We start from the raw sequence: 27838 nt of genomic DNA, 5'->3' as shown, positions 1-27838 counted from the left end.
CGCTGAATGGGTATGGCGTGCAATGATGACCTGGCCTACTCGTGGTGAGACCCCGATTTCTTTGAACGCCGTGCTGAAACTAGGTCCCTTCCACCCAGCAGGGACCCTGGGGCCCTCCCCCTAAATGAGGAACCGAGGATGACTTGCCTTCCTCCTGCTGCGGCACGGCGGGAGTGCGTATGAAATGGCTGGTGATTGGAACCTACCGATTTCATTGTATATATTTTTTATTCTTTTTTTTTTTTCTTTTTTCGTTTTGTTTGTGGGCATGGGCCGTCGTTGCCCAGGGGCAAGATACCCCTGCTTGCCGCGTGTGGCCTGTTTCGACGGGGGTGCCAGTCTGGGGGCCGTAGACCTAATAGTAAGGCCAACAGATAATTTCCGTGAACGATTGGTGACGGATGATCGCGTATGGGGTGCGAAAAAGACCTAACCTACACCTGGTGAGACCCCCAGCTCTCTTCAGCCTCAGAACTAAGCTAGTGCCCTACCAGGACTAACGGGGACCCAGGAGCCCTCCCCCTGATCCCCTAAGAGTGGGGACAGAGGATAACTTTTCCTTCATCCCACCGCGGTACGGCGGGTGTGCGCTTCTGACCGTTTTGGTTGCTGGGTAACCCTGCTGAGTTTTTTTTTTTTTTTTTTGTGCCCACAATTTATAAAATGTCCGCTTAAAGACATGAACAGTTGTTGCTCAGGAGCTAGACACCCCTGCCTACCTCGTATATGGACTTGTCTGACGTGCGTTCCACGCCAAACAAGCCCAGCCAGAGGACGAGACGGGTGAAGCCCTGTGGAGGGGGAGACCCCGATGTGGGAGCAGCTATCGGCATGCGTTCCACGCTGGAACGCACGCTAACTCGATCAACAGAAGCCCGGGACATGGGGCCCGGAGACTCCTGTAAGGGGGAACCCAGTGGGGGCAGAGCCTACCTGCCTTGGAGCCACCTGGCCGATTAGAGCTGCCGGGCCTGAGTGAGGATTCCGGCGTGCGCTCCACGCTGGAATGCACGCCGAGCATTTGACCGGAAGCCCAGGCCTGTGCGAGGATTCCGGCGTGCGCTCCAAGCTGGAACGCAGGCTGGTCATGTGACCGGAAGCCTAGGCCTGGACGAGGGTTCCGGCGTGCGCTCCACGCTGGAGCGCACGGCGGCCTTGCGACTGCGCGCAAGCCAGAGGACGGGACGGGTGAAGCCCTGTGGAGGGGGTGACCAGCAGGCCGTACCCTGCCCATCCCGCCGCCACATGAGCGAGGCGAAGCGCTCGGCTCTGGAGCGAATATTGACGTGCGGACACCCCTACCTATACCCTATGTGGGGTAATGGTTTATTTGATGTGCGTTCCATGCTGGAACGCACGCGTCGGCCTCCCCCAGAGCAGGGAGACATGTGAAGATGGGCTTAGTAGTAGTTGGTTGCGTCATGGTTGGGGGTGAACTGCGGGACGAGCCGTGTGTGGGTAGCGGGGACCGGGTCTGAGAGCAGATATCGGCGTGCGTTCCACGCTGGAACGCACGCCGGACCCGCGACCGGAAGCCTGGAACATGAGGGCCCGGGTCGGAGGGCTCCTGTGGGGGGGAAATAGCTTGTGGGGACAGCGCTTACCTGTCCTGAAGCCCCTGATCTTGGAGACCGCCGGGACTAGAGTGAATTCCGGCGTGCGCTCCACGCTGGAACGCACGCCGACCTCGTGACCGGAAGCCGGAGGCTGTGCCGCTGCTCGGGGAGCCCAGTGTAGGGAACAAGAACTGCCTGCATACAATACCTTCCCTGGGGAGAAACCTGCGACGTACAAGGCGGCAGCAGCTGTAAACAGAAGCGCCCTGAGGAGCTGGGGGCTGGAGCTTAAAAAGGCCCCTCCCACAAATTCAGGCTGACTTTTCAGCCTTCCACTAATATGATCAAGGAATACAGTCTGTGGAAAAGACCAGGGAGCATGCATGAATGAATGAAATTTCACAATAATGAAAGTGGATAAAATGTTTTTTTTCAAACCAAACAAAGGCATACTAGAGGAAAACGGATCAGAGAAGATGAAATTAATAAAACCAAAAAAGAAATAAAAGCACACTAGCTAAATAAAACATCATCCTCTGAGTGAAAACAACATTGTCTATTCTTGAGGATACCCATAAATAGTTGAGTTGTGGAACTTTGTAATAACATTCCACAAAGTTTTTCACAAAGTCTAAGTATAATGTTAACTTGAAGGGCCTAAAGGGTCCAAATTTTCTCAGAAAAAGCTGCCTTTGCAGCTACCAGTCTCCGTGCACTGCACATTCTATGAAGTCGTTTGTATTGGAATAATGAAATTCTAGGCAATGTTTTCACTAAGGCTGTGCTGCTAGTTGTTAGTCTTTGTGTTACTATTTGATAGGGACAAGCAATGTTTTTGGAAACCTAAAGTGAAATACATGAATTTGTACTGTAAATTCAAAGGGAAACGTACTCTGGTCTCATGGAAGGTGGTTCCGCATGGTGATTACTCTGAATATTTCCATATTGGTTTTCATCCTTAGCCGTAGTCTTCTAAAAAGAAGCATCGCAATAATAGAAGATTTAATTTTGGAATAAAATAATATGAATGAAGGACATAGAACATTTGGCACTGGATATGTCGAACATAGGCACAGATTACAAGAATTCAGTGATAATTTTGGACAATAAATTGACATTGTCATATAGAGTACATAAAAGGGTAATGAAAGGAAGTAATTATTGACCACGTGCAGTATTCACCTCGGTAGAGATTGTTCCATGAATTGGGGAGGTTGGAAGAGCGGACTTCTTCTTTCTTCTATTAAAAATTAAATTCAAAAATTAGAATCAAGAAGGTTTTACAGTATTTGATTTGTGCACATAATACATTAAAAAAAATTGTGTTTCTGACAAAATCTGAGGTGTTTCCAGGTAGAAACTGTTGAGGCTTTCAAAGGTTTTCGTGATTTTGGATTTCAAGAGCATCTGTTATCGGGATCAATACTACAAAACCAGACATTATGATCTGTAGGGTTGATTCTGATGAGTAGAATTATGCCTCAGTTTTGCACCTTTCTTGGGTAGTTTGACTTGTTATTAATATGTACATTAGGTCTTCTGCTCTCCAAGGGGGGGGGGGGCGGGCACTTTTCCCTCGGAGCACCAAAGCTCCTCTGTTCTGCACTGATACTTACTCCCCTCTGCCCCTGTGTGGCCCTGTAATCTCTCTCCTGTGCCGTAGTTTACACTATTAGCGTTTGTGCAGTAGATCTGCTTCTGCTTCCCAAGCAGTAAAGATGATAACTGTGCATGCATGGATTACGTCATCCTCCACCAAGAAGAGGAGGTGCTTAATGTTGTTCGGGTGGAGGATGACATCATCGGCAAAAGCACAGTTGTCAGCTGAAAAGCTTGGGAAGCAGATTGAAAACACTGCGCATGCGCCAACAGTGTAATCTATAGTACAGGAGTGAGATAACAGGGACATGGCCCTTAAAATCAAGAGGAGGGGGGGTGCTTATTATTGCAAAGTGGAGGAGCTCTGGTGCTATGAAAAAAGGGGGAGAAAGTAGTGGGTGTAAAAACAGAACAGTGGAGCTGTGGTGCTTCGAGGGGAATGTGCCCACCGCTAGGTGGCCCGAAGACCTAATTTATATAATAATAAAAATGAAACTACTCTGCATAATGTGGACCTGCATAATTGACATATTGTTTTACTCAGCAGAATAAGCCCTAGGGATGACCCTGTTGACACATGCTCTATAAATATCAATAATTATGAATTTATTTTTACTTCTTATTACCTTAGGTAAAAGTAAATGACCAGAATTAAAAAAAAAATAATGAAAACTCCAGCAGCTGTCCCCAAAATAAGAGGCAAATCCGGTGAATCACCTGTGACAAAAACAGAAAAGATATAGTGGTTGTAGGGAATATATCATTTGAATATTGGTTAATTTTACATCTACAAGTCTTTCAACTATAAATTTATTTCAACCTTATTTATTGTTTTCTGAAGTCCATTAATCTGAGAAACTCATCTGCTTCAGCAGCTCAGTACCCAATACTTATATGATCCACTCATGTCTTTAGGAAGTCCACATATGGATGGTGGATTGAGGCCTATGGAGCACTTTTACAGGAACAAATATACTAGTCAGATTTGGAATATGGGAGAAAAAATAATTACTTCCTTAAAGGGTCTGAGTAATCAATATATGGTATTTCAGTATAATTCAGCATAAGGCCTTATGCACACGACGTTTTTTTTTTTTTGCGATCCGCAAAAATGGGGTCCGTAGGTCCGTGATCCGTGTCTGTTTTTTCTTCCGTGGGTCTTCCTTGATTTTTGGAGGATCCACGGACATGAAGGAAAAAGTCGTTTTGGTGTCCGCCTGGCCGTGCGGAGCCAAACGGATCCGTCCTGATTTACAATGCAAGTTAATGGGGACGGATCCGTTTGACGTTGACACAATATGGTGCAATTGCAAACGGATCCGTCCCCTATTGACTTTCAATGTAAAGTCAGGAGTCCCTATTATACCATCGGATCAGAGTTTTCTCCAATCCGATGGTATATTTTAACTTGAAGCGTCCCCATCACCATCGGATTTGAGTTAGATTGTGAAAACTCATATACGACAGTATATTCTAACACAGAGGCGTTCCCATAGTGATGGGGACGCTTCAAGTTAGAATATACTACGAACTGTGTACATAACTGCCCCCTGCTGCCTGGCAGCACCCGATCTCTTACAGGGGGCTGTGATCCGCACAATTAACCCCTCAGGTGCCGCACCTGAGTGGTTAATTGTGCATATCATAGCCCCCTGTAAGAGATCAGGTGCTGCCAGGCAGGAGGGGGCACACCCCCCTCCCTCCCCAGTTTTAAATTCATTGGTGGCCAGTGGGCCCCCCCTCCCTCCCCTGTATTACTGTACATTCATTGGTGGCCAGTGGGCCCCCCTCCCTCCCCATCCTAATTAAAATCCCCCCCCCCATCATTGGTGGCAGCGGAGAGTTCCGATCAGAGTCCCAGTTTAATCGCTGGGACTCCGATTGGTAACCATTGTAACCAGGGCGCTACTGCAGTCCTGGTTGCCATGGTTACTTAGCAATTTTAGAAGCATTATACTTACCTTTGCTGTCTATGACCTGCCGGGCACTCCTCCTACTGGTAAGTGAAAGGTCTGTGCGGCGCATTGCTTATAGCACAGACCTGTCACTTACCAGTAGGAGGAGTGCCCAGCCGGTCACAGACATCGCAGGTAAGTATAATGCTTCTAAAAATTGCTAAGTAACCATGGCAACCAGGACTGCAGTAGCGTCCTGGTCTCCATGGTTACCGATCGGAGCCCCAGCGATTAAACTGGGACTCCGATTGGAACTCTCCACTGCCACCAATGATAGGAAGGGATTTTAATTAGGAGGGGGAGGGAGGGGGGGCCGCACTGGCCACCAATGTATGTATAGTAATACAGGGGAGGGAGGGGGGGCCCACTGGCCACCAATGAATTTACAGTAATATAGGGGAGGGAGGGGGGCCCACTGGCCACCAATGAATGTACAGTAATACAGGGGAGGGAGGGGGGCCCCACTGGCCTTCAATGAATGTACAGTAATACAGGGGAGGGAGGGGGGGCCGCACTGGCCACCAATGAATGTACAAAGTAATACAGGGGAGGGAGAGAGGGGGGGCACACTGGCCACCAATGAATTTAAAACTGGGGAGGGAGGGGGGTGTGCCCCCTCCTGCCTGGCAGCACCTGATCTCTTACAGGGGGCTATGATACGCACAATGAACCCCTTAGGTTTGGCACCTGGGGGGTTAATTGTGCGGATCACAGCCCCCTGTAAGAGATCGGGTGCTGCCAGGCAGCAGGGGGCAGTCATGTACACAGTTCTTAGTATATTCTAACTTGAAGCGTCCCCATCACTATGGGAACGCCTCTGTGTTAGAATATACTGTCATATATGAGTTTTCACGAAAAAGCTTTTATGCAGACGGATCTGCGATCCATCTGTGTGAAAGTAGCCTACGGCCACGGATCACGGACGCGGATGCCAATCTTGTGTGCATCCGTGTTTTTTCACAGACCCATTGACTTGAATGGGTCCGTGAACCGTTGTCTGTCCAAAAAATAGGACAGGTCATATTTTTTGGACGGACAGGAAACACGGATCACGGCCGCGGATGAACAACAGTGCATTTTCCGAGTTTTCAACTGACCCATTGAAAGTCAATGGGTCCGCAGAAAATCACGTAAAACGGAAAAACGGCCACGGATGCACACAACGGTCGTGTGCATGAGGCCTAAGAAGGAGCTAATTTTATAATTTACTTTCTTTTACAAATGCTACAGTACTGTATTCCACTATATAATTCTCCTCTCTTGTCCATGTCCACCTACTGAGGTGGTCGCATATGCTCAGTGCCATTTATTAACTGCCACACACCATAAATTCTGTTAGAAGCTGTGACAGTTACATGGAGAGATCTGCTACAGAAAGGACACACCTCCTAAGCTGTGACAGGGAGAGAGCTGCAGCAGAAAGAGCATGCCGTTGTGAAAGGAAATGCTATCTGTGCTGCCAGCCTCTGGATATATGTGAGGTACTGGGCTGGTTCTAGCTTTGATAGAAAGAGAGTTCCATGTACATCAACCATGGCAGAATAGAACCCCTTTAAAGAATATTACCCCAAACCCATGCACATCAAGGTAATCATGACAAACATTTGTGTAGTGTTCATGATGAGATCAAGACTTGTAGAGGCCCTAAACAAAAATATTCAAAAGAAATTCCACCACTTGAAGGATTGCCCTGCTGCAGTCAGCAGGATGTCTACTGACATGAGAGCAGATTCCTTGTCCCTCAGTGTCAGAGAAATAAGATTTGACTTGTTAGATCTTTAATACTCTATATGCCCAATCTTTTTTTTTTTTTACAATAACGAGCAGTATAAAAACTAGTGGACAATTGATTATACCCATCAATTGGCCCAGCGTCACCTTAAAAACTGTTCATGGGAAATACCAAAAAGGAGACAATATAATAACAACAATTGAAATTTTTGTAGATTTTTTTTAAAAATTAAACATGTTTATGTATGTACTACATAACCTTCTAGTTTGTTCCTTTCCTATCTTGGTTTACGAGTATTTTGTAGACATGGGCCCTGATTTATCACGCCTTCACGCCACAATTCTGGCTTCACAAAGTCGCAAAATAGTTCTTTTGCGACTTTTGCTCTCAATTGTGCAAAAAGTTTGCAACCTTTTTGAATTTTTACACCACTCCAGTTTTGAATTGTAAGTGGGAAAGTGAATATGGTTATGTATGTTGATGAGTTTCATTTTTAGAGACATTTTTAAAAAGTTGAAAAAAAGTCACAATCTCACTTGAGGAGGTTGAAGTAGGAAAACTGTATTTCAACCTCACTCATGCTACCACATAATTCTAAGACTCTCCTTTGAAGGCACAGTTACAGTAATGTCAAGAAGGGTCCTCAGATAACTTTGACAATTATTGACCATCATTACAGGGCACTAACATTTCTCGCAGGTTTCTTCCAAGGAGGAATCTTCAGGACTGCCATTAGGGCTGCATGAATACTTCCTGTAGCTCTTGTCATTGCTGTATATGGTCAGAGTCTTCCCTGTCTCATTCTGTAATATAGACCCATCCTTCATCCAGATGTAGTGGGTTACATCAGGCCGGCTGCTTAGAACTTCACATATCAATTCAGTAAATCCATCATTTATCTTCACCGTGATGTTACTTCCAGTTGTTGCATCTACAGAAGGAATGAATGGCAATCAAATATGCTCAATGAAAATATACAACATACAGAACATATTTAACTAGTTAATGTTACAACCTAAAGGGGTTCTCCGGAATTAAGAAAATGTAAATACTTAAATATTACGTTATTATAAATATATTCTCAATTACCTTTCATTAGTTATAATGGCTCGTTTTGTCTGGGGATCAATCATCAGGGGAATCAAAATGGCCGCTGTCCCATTAGTTAACACAAAACGTGTCCTGATCATACATGAGGACAAGTTACTTTACAACACTGAGGTAAAGAACTGCCTCTTCATCATCTTCTTTACTTGTCAGCGATTAGGATCCTGAATACAGATTATAAAAACTTTAGCTAAATCTCTGGGGAATTAAGTTCATGAGGAGACATGAAGTACAGAGAGGACGGATAGGACAGGCTGTGGTCATGTGTTGCTGTGGCAATGGAAACTTTAAACAAGTGCTGCTGCTCATTAACCACACCTCACCCTCCTCTCATGTCTCCTCATCTTCTCCATTACCACAGAGATTCACCTATGTTCAGGATCATGATTCCTGACAAGCAGTGCAGAGAGGAGGATGAGGAAGCACTATGGCGCATTGTGATGAAGTAACTTGTCCTCCTGTGTTATTAGGACAGATTTTGTGTGTACTGATAGGACAGTGGCCATTTTATTTCTCCTGATGATTTCTCCCTAGACAAAACAAGCCATTCTAAGTAATGAAAGGTATTTGTGAAATAAAATAAAATATTTAAGTATTTTCATTTTTTTAATTCCTGGAGAACCCCTTTAAAGACTAAGTTTTTATTCTTCATTTGATGTTTGAGGTTTTTTTTTTGCAAAGTGATTTGTATTTTCCAATGGCACCATTTTCAGGAACATATAATTTATTGATAAACTTTGATTAATATTTCAGAGAGAAAGGCCAAAAAGTAATTGTGCAAAATTTTTTGTGTTTTGCTTTTTCGGCAACATAAATCTCAACTGACCCAATATAGTTTTTGTTTTTTTCATTTTACTACTTTTGCACAATAACACAACCCCCTTTTTTTAAAGAAAATATTTTGCATCACCACGTCACAAGACTCAAAACTTCTCTGCATTTCATTCTACACAGCTGTATGAGGACTTGATTTTTGCAGGTCAAATTGTAGATTTCATTGGTACTTACAAAACATTTTTTTTAATATAATTTTGTATTGCATTTTTGGGTGGAGAATAAGCAATTCTGCCATTTTTTTATGGTGTGGGTTGTTACAGATCCAGCGATACCAAATATGTGAATGGGATTTTATTTTTGAAATTTCTTTTAGATTTCAGAAGGAGAACAGAGATAAGCTAGTTCTAGACTTGCCCCTCACTTTTTGTCTACTTTTTGTTTGTTGCAAAGTGAATATGAGTCTGTGAGGATTAGGCCTGGGTTATGGGCTTCACAGCCTCTGGACTAGGCCTTAGGCTTTCGGGTAGGTTTAGCAGCTATTGTAGCTTACATGACTGCTTGTTATTTAAAGATCTGCATCTTGCATATAAGATAGGGCCAGGGACTATTCATAGGATTCAGATATATTGGGCAGACTAGATGGGCCAAATGGTTCTTATCTGCCGACACATTCTATGTTTCTATGTTTCTATGTTTGCCACTATGAACTGCATCTAATTTGATATACTGTTTGTGTGCATCCTCCAGCTTAAAACGGCATATTCGAGGCATCACTATTTTAGGAATTGTATAAAAAAGAAGCAGATTGCTGTTTCCCAAATCTCGGAAGGCATTGAGATGTTGGAAACCTTGCTCCAGCTTAGTCAGACCATTGTTGGGAATCTGCCTTGTAAGACTATATAACACCATGTTGTTTGGTGTGCTGCCAAGTATAGATACTGTAAGCTACTTCTTAAATGTTATCCTAGTCTCCTGTCTATACCTTTGTACTCTAAGGGTACTTTCACACTAGCGTTTTTCTTTTCCGGCGCTGAGTTCCGTCCTAGGGTCTCAAATCCGGAAAAGAACTGATCAGTTTTATGCTAATGCATTCTAAATGGAGAGCGATTTGTTCAGGATGCATCAGGATGTCTTCAGTTCAGTCTTTTTGACTGATCAGGCTTTTCAGAAAACCGTAGCATGTTGTATTTTTACCTCCGGCCAAAAATCCTGAACACTTTGACTGAACGCCGGATCCGGTCTTTTTCCCATTGACTTGCATTAACGCCGAGTGTTCAGTCAAACCGGATCCGGCTTTTGCATGTTAAACCCGAAAAATGTGAAAAAAAAAAGTTAAAGTCCACAAATGGCGGATCCGTTTTTTCCAATGCATTGTGATCAAAATCCTGATCAGGTTTCAAATGTAATCAGTTTTCACACGTTTTTCCGGATCCGGCGGGCAGTTCCGGTGTCGGAATTGAACGCCGGATTTAAACAACGCTAGTGTGAAAGTACTCTAAGTCTCCAAAGTATGTGAGTCTCAGTATTCTTGGTCTCTCATTCACACTTCATGATATTGATTTTCAGTTGGCCAAAAAAAAGAAACAAAGGGAGTAAAAGAACACTAAATTGTAGCTGCCTCCTCTCCTGACATGTCTGTTTTAGTAACTGTCTGCATTCCCCATGTACTAACAAACTGGATATATATATATTTTTTCATATGACTATTATTCCTGTCAGAACTTTATGAATGTTCTGCTAGCAGTTTGCAGTAAAGGTCTATCTGAGTGTTACCAGTTGGCGTGTGTCTCTGCACAGGCTGACATGATCCAGGGACACGCCACTTGGAAATTCATTCATAGTAATAGAGGAATGACACAAAATTGAGTCATGAGAATAGATACAAACAGACGTCAGGAGAAATGAAAGGTTGTCTTTAGCAATATTGTATATCAACACTTATTATTATTATTAATTATTATTATTATTATTATTATTATTATTATATTAAATCGTATATAAAAAATCCTAAGAATGTACGACCCAGTTTGTAAAGAACTGTTTGTAACAAAAACAAACTTTCCAAAAATGTTTCTGCAAGATGAAACTCAAGCTTTGCAGCCCCAGGGCTGAACACATGGAGAGTCAAGTCTGGAGACCCAGGGCTTACACTCCTGGGCCCCCCAATATTGGAATTGTGAGGATTGAGCCCTAGGGAATACTAATAATCATTAAAATGAAGATCAAAAACCTAGGAATGAAAAAAAAAGTGCATTGACCCAGGTCTGGTGCCCCAGGGCTGATTAAGAGCATTCACTATTTCAGACTTGTATCGCAACGGCTGCTTCAGTGACAATCCCAGAAGCCCCAGGGCTTAACACTAGAACCTGAACAGCATGAGGAGACCACACAGTGGTGAGGTGGCAGCAGCATGAGGAGACCACAGAGTGGTGAGATGGCAGCAGAATGAGGAGACCACAGAGTGGTCCAGTGACATAGTGGTGGGGTGGCAGCAGCATAAGGAGACCACAGAGTGGCCCAGTGACATAGTGGTGAGCTGGCAGCAGCATGAGGAGACCACAGAGTGTTAAGTTGGCAGCAGCATGAGGAGACCACAGAGTGGTGAGGTGGCAGCAGCATGAGGAAACCGGGCAGAAAAGCTTGTCCAGGGCAAACTCGGCCAGTTGCGGCCACAAATCGAGTTTGGCTGCCCAGTAGTCCAGGGAATCTGCAATGTGGGGTGGCAGGGTGCACTCCAAGTATGCCACAACCTGCTGGTTCAGGTTCTGCTGTATGTCTACCTGCTCTCCAGCAGCCATGGGACTGGAACATGAGCACAGAGGGCAACCCCCAACAGACCTGGGTGAGGATGGGCGATGGAGCACAAAGGCAGCGGCCAACTGACTACATAGGATGTCTCGATAGTAGTTCAGTTTGTCCTCCCTCTCAGCGGTTATAAAAAAAGGCCCCCATTTTGGACCAGTAGCGAGGGTCTAACATAGTGGAGAGAGAGTAGTCATCCATCTGCCAAATGGTGACAATTCGACTGTCACGACACAAGCAACTGAGCATGCATCGGGCTATTTGCGCAAATGACTCTGAGGGACTCCCTGCCTCCATCTCCACGGCATACTGCCACAGTGTGTCTGGTTCATCTTGTCTTCCTCATCGCCGTGTAGCTCTTCCGGCTGCTCCTTCACCTCTTCTCCTGTCACCTGTGTAGAAAATCCAGACATTTCTCTACGCATTGCTTGTGCTCAAATGTCCTCCTCCTCCGCTAGTTCAGTCCCCACAGGGCTTATGTGGCGGTGAGTTGTAGTTGCCACGTTTTCTGTCCCCTGGCCAGTCAGATTTAGCAGCATCTGTTCCAGGACATGAATCAGTAGAATTACATTGTTCAACCTGTAGTCCTGCCGACTGACAAAGTGCGGTGTACAAGTGGTGGAAGCGCATGCAAAGTTTCCTAGCCATTTTCAGGATGTCTTGCAGATGGCGTGAAGATTTCAGGAACCACTTTACAACCAGATTGATTACGTGCGCCATGCAGGGTGCATGGCTTAGCCCTCCTTGATGCAGCGCCAACACCATGTTCCTCCCCTGTGTGACTCCGTTCACCCAGGCAAACTAGGTGCAGAACAGCGTGATACCGCCATGCAGAGGCAGATGAGGAGGCAGAGGTGGACATTGTCGCAGGACCAACGGCGTGAGAACATGGAGGCAGAAGCGGCATCACCTGGCCAAGTTGCTGGTTTGACTGGGCAGGAACTATATTTACCCAATGGACCTTTATATTGTCCTTGACCATAGTTACAGTTCCACACGTCGGCGCTGTCGTGCACTTTGGCAGACACCATCAGGCTCAAGGACTGGCCCACCTTCTGTTCTACATATGTGTGAAGGGCTGGTACTGCCTTTTTGGCAAATAAATGATGGCTTGAGACTCTCCACCTCGGCTCGCCACAAGCCATCAGTTCTCTGAAAGGTTCACAGTCCACCACTTGGAAAGGGAGGGACTGCAGCACCAGCAACTTGGCCAGGAGCACGTTCAGCTTCTACGCCATTGGATGAGTGCACACATACTGTTGTCACTTAGAAATTGCTTCAGTGATCGATTGCTGATGGAATGACTGACGAGGAGGAGGAGGAGCAGAAGAGGAGGAGCAGGAGCATTAGGACCAGCAGATGATGGGATGGACAGACAGCTCCCTTTGACTAATGTGGTGGAGCCTTGACTACATGAAACTGGGTGCGTGCAACTGGGTGATGCAGCGGTTGCTGCAGCAGGTTGGACCACCACATTCTAGCCACAGTTCTCCCAGGCCACTTTATGGTGATGCTGCATGTGTTGACGCAGGGCCGTGGTGCTAACATTGGCACCCTGGCCACGCTTTACCTTCTGCCCACAAATTCGGCAAATGTCCATGGTCACCTCCTCCCGTGGCCTAACAAAAAATTGCCACACCGCCGAGTTTGCCATTTCCCCCCCCAAAACTCCACACTGACTGCCTGCTACCGCAGCCTTCGTGAACCCCTGCACCGCTACTTTCTGGGCAGAAAGGCTCATGCGAAGCAGGTGGTCTACCCCGGGCACGTTTGGCTCCCGACCTCCCACTGCTGCCACTCTGCTTACTCACGGCCACGCTACCACCCTGCCACCTCAGCGGCTGCCTTTACGCGCAAGCTGTCACCCTCTTCTCCTGTTGATGATGATGACGCTCCTTCTTCACCGGGCTCCCAAGTGCCATCATCATCATCCGCTACTGTCTGCATGTCACTGAAGTCCCCCTGAATGGTCTTAGGGCAAGGAGCCTGATCGCTCGCAACACCTGCTCCCACATAACTCTTATTATCACTACTTGCCCGCTTACTGGAGGAAGCAGCAAATTTCTCCTCCAGATCTTGGCTGGGCAGTAGCTGCTGACTGTATTCTAGTAGCTCGTCATCGCTGAAAAGTAGAGCCGAGCCTACGGCATATAATACTTCTCAGGCAGGTTGAGGACAGTTGGGGGCACAGGGCCTTCTCCCGGGCCATGCCAACTAAGCATTGTGTCCGAGGAACCCACCAACTCTTGGCTGGGGGTGTCTGTCAACCATTTAAGCACTGCTGGGTTGCTGGTGAAGACACAACCGCTAGATGACACCGGGAGCTCAAGTCTCTCACTACGACTCTTATTGCCACCCCCCTTCTTCTGCTGCTACTTTTGCCTGCGACAGACAGATTCTGGCCACTGTACGTTCCCTTTGAAGGGCTTGTCACCTGTCTTTTTGACATACTGTATTATAAAAGAATTAAAGTAAAATTAAAGGCTGTAGTACAATGTAATAGAACGGTTAATGGGACGTACGTATATTTCCTTTTAATACACCCGTAAAGGGCTGTAGCACTATGTAACTTCACCGCTGAATGGCAATGATGACACATATTTTATCCTTTTATTTTTCCTATTAATACACCCCCCAAAAAAATGTAAAACAATGTAAAATCACAGCAGAACGGCTAATAGAACGAAGGTATATTTCCTATTAACCCTTTAAGGACCCATGACGTAGCTGTACGTCAAGGGTCTGATCCCTTAGCCGTGAGCTTTCTGCTATTTTAAATAGCAGAGACCCGCGGCACATGTATGCGATCAGCCATAAGGCTGATCGCATGCATCTTACCTTTCCGATGCCGTGGTCAAATGTGCCCACGGCATCTGCGCAGACCGGAAGTCGCGTACTTCCGGTCCGGTAACAGCGTTCCCCGGCTGAGATCGGGGGACCTGTTACGTTGTGCTCATTGACCGAAGCCTCAAGCAAGCTTCAGAGTCAATTAGATGTATATATCAATACAGGCCACTAGGTGGCAGCCTTGTATTGATATAGTGCAAATGAAGTCTTCAATGATGGCTATTTAGCCATCACTGAATACTATAAGCAATCGAATGCTTAAGGGGTTAATACACCCCTTAAATGGCTGTAGTACAATGTGACTTCACCTCTGAACGGCAATTATACTAGAGATAAGCAAACTGATGTTGACGAAGTGGAATTCGATCCGAATTTCTGGTAAAATTTGATTTGCATCGAATCCAAATTTCCTTATGCTTTGTGGTAACGAATCATATTTTTTCCTAAAATGGCAGCTGCACGTGTGAGGACATGGAGCAAAGAACTCTGGGTACGAAGGATCACCCACAATGCCATGCATGCAGCCAATCAGCAGCCAGACAGCCCCTGTGATGTCACAGCCCTATAAATACCCTCTGCCATTTTTAATTCTGCCATTTTCCAGTGTTCTTAGTGCAGGGAAAGTCATCAGCAGGTGGTAGGGACAGTGCTAGAAAATACTTCATTGTGCTGATAAAATGATTTACAAGTTCAGGGAAAGATTATTCAAGGTGTAGGGAAAGGATAGGGAGGCATTATCCACACTATAAAAAGAGAACAGGGTGCAATAGGAGCAATTGTATTACACTTTGCAGTTATTTTTGGGGATCCAAATTGCTTTTAGGTTGATTGCACTTTTGGATACTTCACTAATTCCAGCAAACCTTGCTTGTGGTTGGGGTGCAAGTTCTGTGATACAGCCATTTACGGGGTATATTAATAGGAAAGATACGTACGTCCCATTAGCCGTCCTGCATTGATTTTACATTGTTTTACCTTTTTTTGGGTGGTGTATTATTAGGAAAAAAATAAATAAATATATATATATACAGTACAGACCAAAAGTTTGGACACACCTTCTCATTCAAAGAGTTTTCTTTATTTTCATGACTATGAAAATTGTAGATTCACACTGAAGGCATCAAAACTATGAATTAACACATGTGGAATTATGTACATAACAAACAAGTGTGAAACAACTGAAAATATGTCATATTCTAGGTCCTCAAAGTAGCCACCTTTTGCTTTGATTACTGCTTTGCACACTCTTGGCATTCTCTTGATGAGCTACAAGAGGTAGTCCCCTGAAATGGTTTTCACTTCACAGGTGTGCCCTGTCAGGTTTAATAAGTGGGATTTCTTGCCTTATAAATGGGGTTGGGACCATCAGTGGCGTTGAGTAGAAGTCAGGTGGAAACACAGCTGATAGTCCTACTGAATAGACTGTTAGAATTTGTATTATGGCAAGAAAAAAGCAGCTAAGTAAAGAAAAACGAGTGGCCATCATTACTTTAAGAAATGAAGGTCAGTCAGTCAGCCGGAAAATTTGGAAAACTTTGAAAGTAAGGGCTATTTAACCATGAAGGAGAGTGATGGGGTGCTGCGCCAGATGACCTGGCTTCCACAGTCACTGGACCTGAACCCAATCGAGATGGTTTGGGGTGAGCTGGACCACAGAGTGAAGGCAAAAGGGCCAACAAGTGCTAAGCATCTCTGGGAACTCCTTCAAGACTGTTGGAAGACCATTTCAGGGGACTACCTCTTGAAGCTCATCAAGAGAATGCCAAGAGTGTGCAAAGCAGTAATCAAAGCAAAAGGTGGCTACTTTGAAGAACCTAGAATATGACATATTTTCAGTTGTTGCACACTTGTTTGTTATGTATATAATTCCACATGTGTTAATTCATAGTTTTGATGCCTTCATAGTCATGAAAATAAAGAAAACTCTTTGAATGAGAAGGTGTGTCCAAACTTTTGGTCTGTACTGTATCTAGCCACTTCAGGCATGTACTGAGGTGGTGGAGATACATAGATGACGTCTTCCTCATTTGGACAGGCAATCAGGAACAACTGATTGAGTTCCACAGGTTCCTTAACAGTGTAAATACGTCCCTACAATTTACCTTGGTACATTCCACTAGTGAATTGCAATTTTTAATCACCAAGGTATTGTTCTCAAACGGCACTTTCTGTACACAATTATATGTCAAACCTACTGATAAAAATACAACTCTTCTGTATAGCAGCTGTCATCCTAAAAGAATGATACGTTCTCTTCCGTACTCTAGCATGGATGACATGCTACACAGGTTTAAAAAACGTGGCTATCCCAATAAATTATTGGAAGAACACCTTAACACAGTGATGGTGATTGACAGGCAGAAAATCCTGTCCGGCCCATCGATTAAAAGTGGGGTCTCTAGGATCCCATTTGTGTCTACGTATACTGAGGCCATCGTCGATATTAGTCATATCATCAGACGACACTGGCCTGTTCTTGCTGGCTCCATCAGGGGTGTTCCTGAATTTGATTCCCCACCATTGTTCTCTTACAGAAAGTCCAAGAGTCTCAGGGACCAATTGGTGCGGGCTGATGTGGGGACGAATAAAGTCCTCAGACCATCTACATTGATGCTTCCCGGACGCTGATGTTTTCCGTGTCTTGGTTGCGTCAATTGCAGATACATGTGCAAAGGCTCCTCTTTTATCCATCCGTCTACGGGGGCTGCTTATCCCATCCGTTTTCATCTGACATGTATTTCTGATCATGTGGTATATGTACTGTCCTGTCCCTGCAAGATTTTATATGTTGGGGAAACATCTACAGACTTTAAGTCTAGACTGAACAACCACAGCTTAAGTATCAGACAAAAAAGATTGGATCTTCCAGTCTCTAAACACTTTAGAGATCTCAAACACAAGGAAAGGGATCTTAAGTGTTGGATTGTGGATTATGTACCCATGCCGAGGAGGGGTGGTAACAGAATTGCACTTCTCAAAAAGAAAGAAATCCATTGGATTTTTACTTTAAACTCCATGAAACCACATGGCCTCAATGTTGATCTCAATTTAGGACAGGTATTTGGTCGATAGCTTGCCCTGACCCATTTTTTTATTCACTCTATGCTCAATTCCTGTAAAGGGTAGTAAGTATTTATATAAACATACAGAAACTAATTAAGCAAATTTTTTCTCTCTTTTACTCACACAGTTATATCATGGTCGATGACCGAAGGTTGCGTGAAATGAGCATGGACTTGCGCAGTCATCGCAGATACAATCCCCGAACCCCTATATGTCTATCACCAGTGTCAACAATACATCGCCTACAGTGCTACATAATTACAGTCTCCTGAGTATGGATGGGTTGAGGAGATCCCTCATTGTTCAGGGTCTATGGGATGGATAACATATGGGGAAGCTGCTACCGCGGTCTTGCCCGTGTGATGTCCCCTATATATGTGTCAAGCGGTGGTGCCAGACGGCGCTCAGATTTGGACACAGCAGACCAAAAAGTAACGATTTGTCTGTGGTGTGTATGCACAGTACATTGGTCAATGGTTGGCACAGGTCATGATGCGGTTGCTTATGCGCCTGACCTGGCTTTACCTTCACCAATATGGTGGATTGTGCAGGAGTACTGGGCGCTTGTGAATTATCGTGAGGCTTTGTGATGACATTGATGTGACGCGATTATCTAGCCATGCGCGTACTGTGTATTTCGGATGACGCGAATGCGTCCGGGTCTTGTCGCATGCGCACTTGATCGCATATGTGTTGGTCCGTCGGATGACGCATTCAATGGGCGCACGCGCATCCGAGATGCTTAGATGCTGAATTTGGCAATGGAGTCACATCGGGTATTGGTAAGGTGTTTGATTGTATGCATGCATCCGTGTCCATAGTCATGTGACCCCACCACTCCCCATGATGAATGTGTGGTAATAGCTCTTTATTTTAACCAATTTTTTGCTGGGTCATTGCACGAGTGCACTTTATACACATGAATTTAGCATTTATTCAGATAATGTATTATGATATGCAGTCGTATCACGGCTCTATTTTATGTCCAAGCACTGTGTTCACCTGATTTACAAATGTATACACATGTATCATTATCATTATTTTTTGAATTATCACCTGTATAGGCATGGGTTAATGCAAATTATGTTTGATGATGTCACTTCCTCACACTATAAGTATGTTCAGTTTGCTTTGTTACATTGCTTGAGAGAGGCTTCATGTTGGAGCCGAAACGTCGCGTCACCACTGGGTGAATAAACAGCTTTCTTTTTTTCACCATACTGGAGTGCTGCTCTGTTTTTCATTGATATTATCCTGGGACTTTATTCCCATTGGAGCTTGCACCCAATCTCCAATATTCTAAGGTTGGTGCTGCCATTTATTATATTTTGTATATATATATATATATATATAGAAAAAGAAAAAACACAGGCGGCACCACCTAACGTACAAGGTGGGTGCAAAGTCCAAGCACGGCAGCAGGTGCTTACCCAATCATAGAATCGAAAAAATTGGACTGCACTCCAAGCGTATCTTCAAACAGTGTGTGTTTATTCACCCATATGTGGCATAGCGACGTTTCGGCTCCAACTGAGCCTTTCTCAAGCATTGGTGAACAGTTAGTGACAAGTATATAAAGGTGTATCACAAATACAATCAATGAAATTACATAATTGATACTTTACAGATAATACCTGTAAGCGATATACAAATGTGCAATAAAACAGGACTTTCATATTACATAAAGTGACTAGTGCTTACGCTGTTAACAAAATATTGTATAGTGTCATATTGTACATAAACAACCGAAAGATACATAATTAATTGCACCTGCAGCTTATCACCATCTCATTTATATATAGATTTGAGTGATAACCATGTGCAAAACATAAAAAGCTGATGAATAAAAACCTGATAGAAGGATGTAGCCCACGTGTACTGTAGCGCCGATCGGCGCGTTCTGTGTAATCCAGTGCGCATGTCCCAGCCTACCAACGTCATCCACAGGAGACACATGCGAACATCAATCCGGTGTCGCCCGTCGATGACTGCGGCGAGCATCGCCTACGCAATATTGTTGTCGCCAACTAGCGGCCATGTTGCTTAAGGGAATCCTCTATGGGCAATTTTTTATTATTTGTTTTTATTTACTACGATGCCGGGAAACGTTCTATGAAGAAGGTTGCTATGGTTGCTTACCAATCTAGTACAGGGGGGCTGTGTCACCATCCTTTTCGAGACGGTAGACGCAGCACCAATGTTCCCACAGACACCCTCGGCATGTCCGTGCCGTCGGCCCTATGGGATCTTACCCTGCGTCATTTTGCAGCCGTGAGGGAACTCCTCATTATAATAGAACAATGTCCATTAGTGACAATACCGGACCACGTAGAAAAATATCTAGGTCGCTATCCCTTAAATTATAGCTTGATGGGACATACGTCTGGACTCCACAGATAAAAAATCTAAATAATTCGACAGAATAGTTTTCCTCGGGCTCATCATCCACTCACAGGTTCATCCATCTTCCAAAGTATCGTCGGTATGAATATGTCTAAAAGAACAATAGAAAAATGTTAATTAAAGTGACTTACAAAAATGTGCATGGATACATTTCTTATTTTTCATTTTTTCTTTTTTATATATAAAACCAATGAATCAGTCCTACACAGAAGATAGTGAAGAGCGCACATCAATGTCATTAGAGGGCAAACTAACAACCTCACATTATACCACCGTATCTATAATCAATATTTAAGCCCTTTGGATGAAGGCTTTTTAAGGTTTGGATCCATTGCATTTCTTTTTTCTTTAATAAAGCTATCCGATCCCCCCCTCTCCGTGGCATCGGAACATGATCTATGATCCAGCACCGAAGGTCTTTTTCTTTGTGTTTAAGTAGCGAAAAATGTCTTGGGACTGGTAAGTCCTTGCGCCCTTTTCTAATTGTATGGCGATGGTTGTTTAACCTAGTTTTCAAATCTGTAGAAGTTTCGCCTACATACAATATTTCGCAGGGACAAGATAATACATAGATTACAAAAGAGGAGTCACAGGTGAGATGGAATTTTATGGGAAATACTTGACCAGTTTCAGGGTGTGTAAATATTTTAGATCTACGAATCAGGCCACAATTAACACAATGAAGACACGGGTAACAACCCGTGCCCGATGGTGCCAATGTGGTCTGTATCCTCCTTGATTTGGGCCCAACATCGGCCCTAACCAATTGATCCCGGATGTTCCGAGGTCTACGGTAGGCACACCGGGGAAAAGTTGAAAATTCCGGTACCATTTTTAGGCAACTACCTAGTATTGGCCAATGTTTTTTTAAAATTTTATTAATGGGGTCACTGTATTCAGTATACGTAGAAACAAACGTGATTCTTTTCTGTATCTCTTTGTTAACATTATCGTGCAGCAAGGAATCACGATCCAAAGCTAGCACCTTCTGTTTCTGTTCATAGAGCAATTTATTGGGATAACCCCGCTGTCTAAATTTAGTGACCATTTTGTCCACAGTATGCTCAAGTACATCAGTATCCGAAACAATCCGCCTCGCCCTCAAAAATTGCGAATATGGGAGGTGCCTGACCATACTGCGTGGATGGCAACTCTCGTACCTCAGTATCACGTTCCTATCAGTGGGTTTTGTGTATAGCAGTGTGGTAAGTTTACCGTTGGAAACCACCACGTTGGTATCTAGGAACTGAACTGAGGTATCAGAGTGTATCAAGGTGAATTGTAAATCACTGTCTACTCCATTCAGGAAGTGGTGTAAATCCAACAATTGTTCCTCTGTACCTGTCCATATGAGGAAGATGTCGTCTATGTATCGCCACCAGCCCAAAATATAGTGTGCATGGTGGGACCCATAGACGACATCTTCCTCAAAACGGCGCATAAATATGTTGGCATACGTAGGGGCCACATTGGACCCCATCGCCACGCCGCGTTTCTGGACATAAAACGTATCCTGAAAAAGAAAGTAATTATGTTCAAGTACGATCTTTAAGAGTGAAATAATAAAAGAGCTCGCCTCAGGCGTCATTGATGACTCATCCAACATGTTTTGGACCGCTGCAATACCCTTCTGATGGTTAATAGAAGTATACAGGGATACGACATCAAATGACGCCAAATTATCCTGTCTGTCATATCCAAATTCACAGCATTGAGCTTTCTCAAGAAATCAGAAGTGTCCCTAATATAGGACTGGCCCCCTGTGGAGAAATTGCGTAGCACTTTATCAAGGAAGACAGATACATGGCAGAACACCGAATCAGTGCCCGAAACAATGGGGCGCCCGGGTGGGTCCACCATTGTCTTGTGCACTTTTGGCAAGACATAGATCACTGGTGTAATGGGGTGTGAAACTATAAGATATTCCCTAAGGCCCTCATCTATGATACCTGCCCGTGCTGCCTCTGTCAAACATTCATCAATTAAGTGCATAATAGAGAACTTGGGGTCATATGCTAACTCTCCATAAACATTCTCATCTCCAAGTTGCCTCAAGATTTCTTTGATGTATTTGGGGGTATCAAGTACTACAACGGCACCGCCTTTATCGGCTGGTTTTATCGTGAGCTCCGTATCACTCTTTAGCTCCATCAATGCATGTACCTCAGCCACGGTGAGATTGGGAAATCTAAAACTCTCTGTACAAGGGAGAGCCCTAAGAGATCCGATCTCATTTTTAACGGCAGAGATATATGCATCAACGGCGGGTTCATTTACAATTGGGTTGAAGTAACTTTTTTTAAACAAGTCAAACATTTTATTTGTAAACTCACTGGACCTTGCTGTCTGTTCAACACCCTTACCCTGAAACCACACCTTGAGTTTAATGGAGCGAAAAAAATTGCAAAGATCTGATTCAACATCTTGCCAATTGGTCTTAGCATTTGGACAAAAAGATAAACCCTTAGATAAAACAGATAACTGTGCAGATGTCAACAATTTGGAAGAAAGGTTAATTACCGCTATTTCTTCTTTTTTTGTTGTATTTGAGTCCTGGTTTTCATATTGCGGCCTTTGTTGGTCTCGTCTACGCCTGCGGCCACCTCTCCTGGTTCGTCTCCTTTTTCTGTATGAGAATCGATTTTGTTCCCTAAAAAAACTTCTGCTTCCCCTTTGTGCATCTGGTTATTTTTTCTCACTTTTTGTTTATCCCTCATGTTGTTGAATGTGGAATTGCCCGGTTGCCAGCCGTAGATGTCTCCTTTCTTATAGTCATCGATATCACGTGCCCATTTAATCCGTTTTCCATCCTCTAGTTCGGTCTGTAGCTGTCACTAATGGACATTGTTCTATTATAATGAGGAGTTCCCTCACGGCTGCAAAATGACGCAGGGTAAGATCCCATAGGGCCGACGGCACGGACATGCCGAGGGTGTCTGTGGGAACATTGGTGCTGCGTCTACCGTCTCGAAAAGGATGGTGACACAGCCCCCCTGTACTAGATTGGTAAGCAACCATAGCAACCTTCTTCATAGAACGTTTCCCGGCATCGTAGTAAATAAAAACAAATAATAAAAAATTGCCCATAGAGGATTCCCTTAAGCAACATGGCCGCTAGTTGGCGACAACAATATTGCGTAGGCGATGCTCGCCGCAGTCATCGACGGGCGACACCGGATTGATGTTCGCATGTGTCTCCTGTGGATGACGTTGGTAGGCTGGGACATGCGCACTGGATTACACAGAACGCGCCGATCGGCGCTACAGTACACGTGGGCTACATCCTTCTATCAGGTTTTTATTCATCAGCTTTTTATGTTTTGCACATGGTTATCACTCAAATCTATATATAAATGAGATGGTGATAAGCTGCAGGTGCAATTAATTATGTATCTTTCGGTTGTTTATGTACAATATGACACTATACAATATTTTGTTAACAGCGTAAGCACTAGTCACTTTATGTAATATGAAAGTCCTGTTTTATTGCACATTTGTATATCGCTTACAGGTATTATCCGTAAAGTATCAATTATGTAATTTCATTGATTGTATTTGTGATACACCTTTATATACTTGTCACTAACTGTTCACCAATGCTTGAGAAAGGCTCAGTTGGAGCCGAAACGTCGCTATGCCACATATGGGTGAATAAACACACACTGTTTGAAGATACGCTTGGAGTGCAGTCCAATTTTTTCGATTCTATGATTGGGTAAGCACCTGCTGCCGTGCTTGGACTTTGCACCCACCTTGTACGTTAGGTGGTGCCGCCTGTGTTTTTTCTTTTTCTATCATCAAGTGTTACTGGCAGAGCACACCATTGTCTATTACAAGTTTTATTGCTACAAAGCTTTTTTGTTGGTTTTACCAACATGTCACAATTTGACGCACCCGGTGGCTATGTCTTTACACGGGAGGATGCAGAGCGTATCATCGGTGGTATTGAGGGAGATGCTGCTTTCCTCACCACCCCATCACTAAGGGAACTCAAGAGAAAGTATGAAAATTTGTCAAGACGGACATTATCGTTGAAACTACACATGACGACCCTTGGGCATTATTTCAAGGAACAGCGTATTCCGAGAGGAATGCGATCGCATCTCCGTCCTAATTTATTTTCACACAGTGATTCGTATTGCAAACGGTTTGAAGTTCTGTCTAATAAATACTCCATGGATTTCATACTATTAAATATTGAGTTTTTACAAGAGGAGGTCACTGCATTGACCATTGATATGATACAGACTGAACAACAACTCAGTACGCACATGACTGAGGAGCAAGTCACAGAGTTCAAGGATAATTTAAAGGGGCAATTACAACAGCTACAGACCGAACTAGAGGATGGAAAACGGATTAAATGGGCACGTGATATCGATGACTATAAGAAAGGAGACATCTACGGCTGGCAACCGGGCAATTCCACATTCAACAACATGAGGGATAAACAAAAAGTGAGAAAAAATAACCAGATGCACAAAGGGGAAGCAGAAGTTTTTTTAGGGAACAAAATCGATTCTCATACAGAAAAAGGAGACGAACCAGGAGAGGTGGCCGCAGGCGTAGACGAGACCAACAAAGGCCGCAATATGAAAACCAGGACTCAAATACAACAAAAAAAGAAGAAATAGCGGTAATTAACCTTTCTTCCAAATTGTTGACATCTGCACAGTTATCTGTTTTATCTAAGGGTTTATCTTTTTGTCCAAATGCTAAGACCAATTGGCAAGATGTTGAATCAGATCTTTGCAATTTTTTTCGCTCCATTAAACTCAAGGTGTGGTTTCAGGGTAAGGGTGTTGAACAGACAGCAAGGTCCAGTGAGTTTACAAATAAAATGTTTGACTTGCTTAAAAAAAGTTACTTCAACCCAATTGTAAATGAACCCGCCGTTGATGCATATATCTCTGCCGTTAAAAATGAGATCGGATCTCTTAGGGCTCTCCCTTGTACAGAGAGTTTTAGATTTCCCAATCTCACCGTGGCTGAGGTACATGCATTGATGGAGCTAAAGAGTGATACGGAGCTCACGATAAAACCAGCCGATAAAGGCGGTGCCGTTGTAGTACTTGATACCCCCAAATACATCAAAGAAATCTTGAGGCAACTTGGAGATGAGAATGTTTATGGAGAGTTAGCATATGACCCCAAGTTCTCTATTATGCACTTAATTGATGAATGTTTGACAGAGGCAGCACGGGCAGGTATCATAGATGAGGGCCTTAGGGAATATCTTATAGTTTCACACCCCATTACACCAGTGATCTATGTCTTGCCAAAAGTGCACAAGACAATGGTGGACCCACCCGGGCGCCCCATTGTTTCGGGCACTGATTCGGTGTTCTGCCATGTATCTGTCTTCCTTGATAAAGTGCTACGCAATTTCTCCACAGGGGGCCAGTCCTATATTAGGGACACTTCTGATTTCTTGAGAAAGCTCAATGCTGTGAATTTGGATATGACAGACAGGATAATTTTGGCGTCATTTGATGTCGTATCCCTGTATACTTCTATTAACCATCAGAAGGGTATTGCAGCGGTCCAAAACATGTTGGATGAGTCATCAATGACGCCTGAGGCGAGCTCTTTTATTATTTCACTCTTAAAGATCGTACTTGAACATAATTACTTTCTTTTTCAGGATACGTTTTATGTCCAGAAACGCGGCGTGGCGATGGGGTCCAATGTGGCCCCTACGTATGCCAACATATTTATGCGCCGTTTTGAGGAAGATGTCGTCTATGGGTCCCACCATGCACACTATATTTTGGGCTGGTGGCGATACATAGACGACATCTTCCTCATATGGACAGGTACAGAGGAACAATTGTTGGATTTACACCACTTCCTGAATGGAGTAGACAGTGATTTACAATTCACCTTGATACACTCTGATACCTCAGTTCAGTTCCTAGATACCAACGTGGTGGTTTCCAACGGTAAACTTACCACACTGCTATACACAAAACCCACTGATAGGAACGTGATACTGAGGTACGAGAGTTGCCATCCACGCAGTATGGTCAGGCACCTCCCATATTCGCAATTTTTGAGGGCGAGGCGGATTGTTTCGGATACTGATGTACTTGAGCATACTGTGGACAAAATGGTCACTAAATTTAGACAGCGGGGTTATCCCAATAAATTGCTCTATGAACAGAAACAGAAGGTGCTAGCTTTGGATCGTGATTCCTTGCTGCACGATAATGTTAACAAAGAGATACAGAAAAGAATCACGTTTGTTTCTACGTATACTGAATACAGTGACCCCATTAATAAAATTTTAAAAAAACATTGGCCAATACTAGGTAGTTGCCTAAAAATGGTACCGGAATTTTCAACTTTTCCCCGGTGTGCCTACCGTAGACCTCGGAACATCCGGGATCAATTGGTTAGGGCCGATGTTGGGCCCAAATCAAGGAGGATACAGACCACATTGGCACCATCGGGCACGGGTTGTTACCCGTGTCTTCATTGTGTTAATTGTGGCCTGATTCGTAGATCTAAAATATTTACACACCCTGAAACTGGTCAAGTATTTCCCATAAAATTCCATCTCACCTGTGACTCCTCTTTTGTAATCTATGTATTATCTTGTCCCTGCGAAATATTGTATGTAGGCGAAACTTCTACAGATTTGAAAACTAGGTTAAACAACCATCGCCATACAATTAGAAAAGGGCGCAAGGACTTACCAGTCCCAAGACATTTTTCGCTACTTAAACACAAAGAAAAAGACCTTCGGTGCTGGATCATAGATCATGTTCCGATGCCACGGAGAGGGGGGGATCGGATAGCTTTATTAAAGAAAAAAGAAATGCAATGGATCCAAACCTTAAAAAGCCTTCATCCAAAGGGCTTAAATATTGATTATAGATACGGTGGTATAATGTGAGGTTGTTAGTTTGCCCTCTAATGACATTGATGTGCGCTCTTCACTATCTTCTGTGTAGGACTGATTCATTGGTTTTATATATAAAAAAGAAAAAATGAAAAATAAGAAATGTATCCATGCACATTTTTGTAAGTCACTTTAATTAACATTTTTCTATTGTTCTTTTAGACATATTCATACCGACGATACTTTGGAAGATGGATGAACCTGTGAGTGGATGATGAGCCCGAGGAAAACTATTCTGTCGAATTATTTAGATTTTTTATCTGTGGAGTCCAGACGTATGTCCCATCAAGCTATAATTTAAGGGATAGCGACCTAGATATTTTTCTACGTGGTCCGGTATTGTCACTAATGGACATTGTTCTATTATAATGAGGAGTTCCCTCACGGCTGCAAAATGACGCAGGGTAAGATCCCATAGGGCCGACGGCACGGACATGCCGAGGGTGTCTGTGGGAACATTGGTGCTGCGTCTACCGTCTCGAAAAGGATGGTGACACAGCCCCCCTGTACTAGATTGGTAAGCAACCATAGCAACCTTCTTCATAGAACGTTTCCCGGCATCGTAGTAAATAAAAACAAATAATAAAAAATTGCCCATAGAGGATTCCCTTAAGCAACATGGCCGCTAGTTGGCGACAACAATATTGCGTAGGCGATGCTCGCCGCAGTCATCGACGGGCGACACCGGATTGATGTTCGCATGTGTCTCCTGTGGATGACGTTGGTAGGCTGGGACATGCGCACTGGATTACACAGAACGCGCCGATCGGCGCTACAGTACACGTGGGCTACATCCTTCTATCAGGTTTTTATTCATCAGCTTTTTATGTTTTGCACATGGTTATCACTCAAATCTATATATAAATGAGATGGTGATAAGCTGCAGGTGCAATTAATTATGTATCTTTCGGTTGTTTATGTACAATATGACACTATACAATATTTTGTTAACAGCGTAAGCACTAGTCACTTTATGTAATATGAAAGTCCTGTTTTATTGCACATTTGTATATCGCTTACAGGTATTATCTGTAAAGTATCAATTATGTAATTTCATTGATTGTATTTGTGATACACCTTTATATACTTGTCA

The 27838-nt window shown here is 43.8% G+C and overlaps 1 protein-coding gene across 3 annotated transcripts in view; it reads right to left on the bottom strand.

The window, feature by feature from the left end:
- The window catches only part of LOC120992210 (B-cell receptor CD22-like), a 371322-nt gene that overhangs the window by 9579 nt on the left and 333905 nt on the right, over positions 1 to 27838 (bottom strand). For all 3 annotated transcript variants that reach the window (XM_040421040.1, XM_040421049.1, XM_040421029.1), the window contains 4 exons: positions 7531 to 7773; positions 3782 to 3872; positions 2739 to 2796; positions 2449 to 2528 (listed from right to left, as the gene is read on the bottom strand). In XM_040421040.1, coding sequence (XP_040276974.1) covers positions 2449 to 2528; positions 2739 to 2796; positions 3782 to 3872; positions 7531 to 7773 — 472 coding nt within the window. The remainder of the gene's footprint in view (positions 1 to 2448; positions 2529 to 2738; positions 2797 to 3781; positions 3873 to 7530; positions 7774 to 27838) is intronic.

Source organism: Bufo bufo, chromosome 1 (genome assembly GCF_905171765.1).
Source record: "Bufo bufo chromosome 1, aBufBuf1.1, whole genome shotgun sequence".
NCBI classification, from domain to species: Eukaryota; Metazoa; Chordata; class Amphibia; order Anura; family Bufonidae; genus Bufo; species Bufo bufo.
This window is presented reverse-complemented; position numbering and strand designations above follow the sequence as displayed.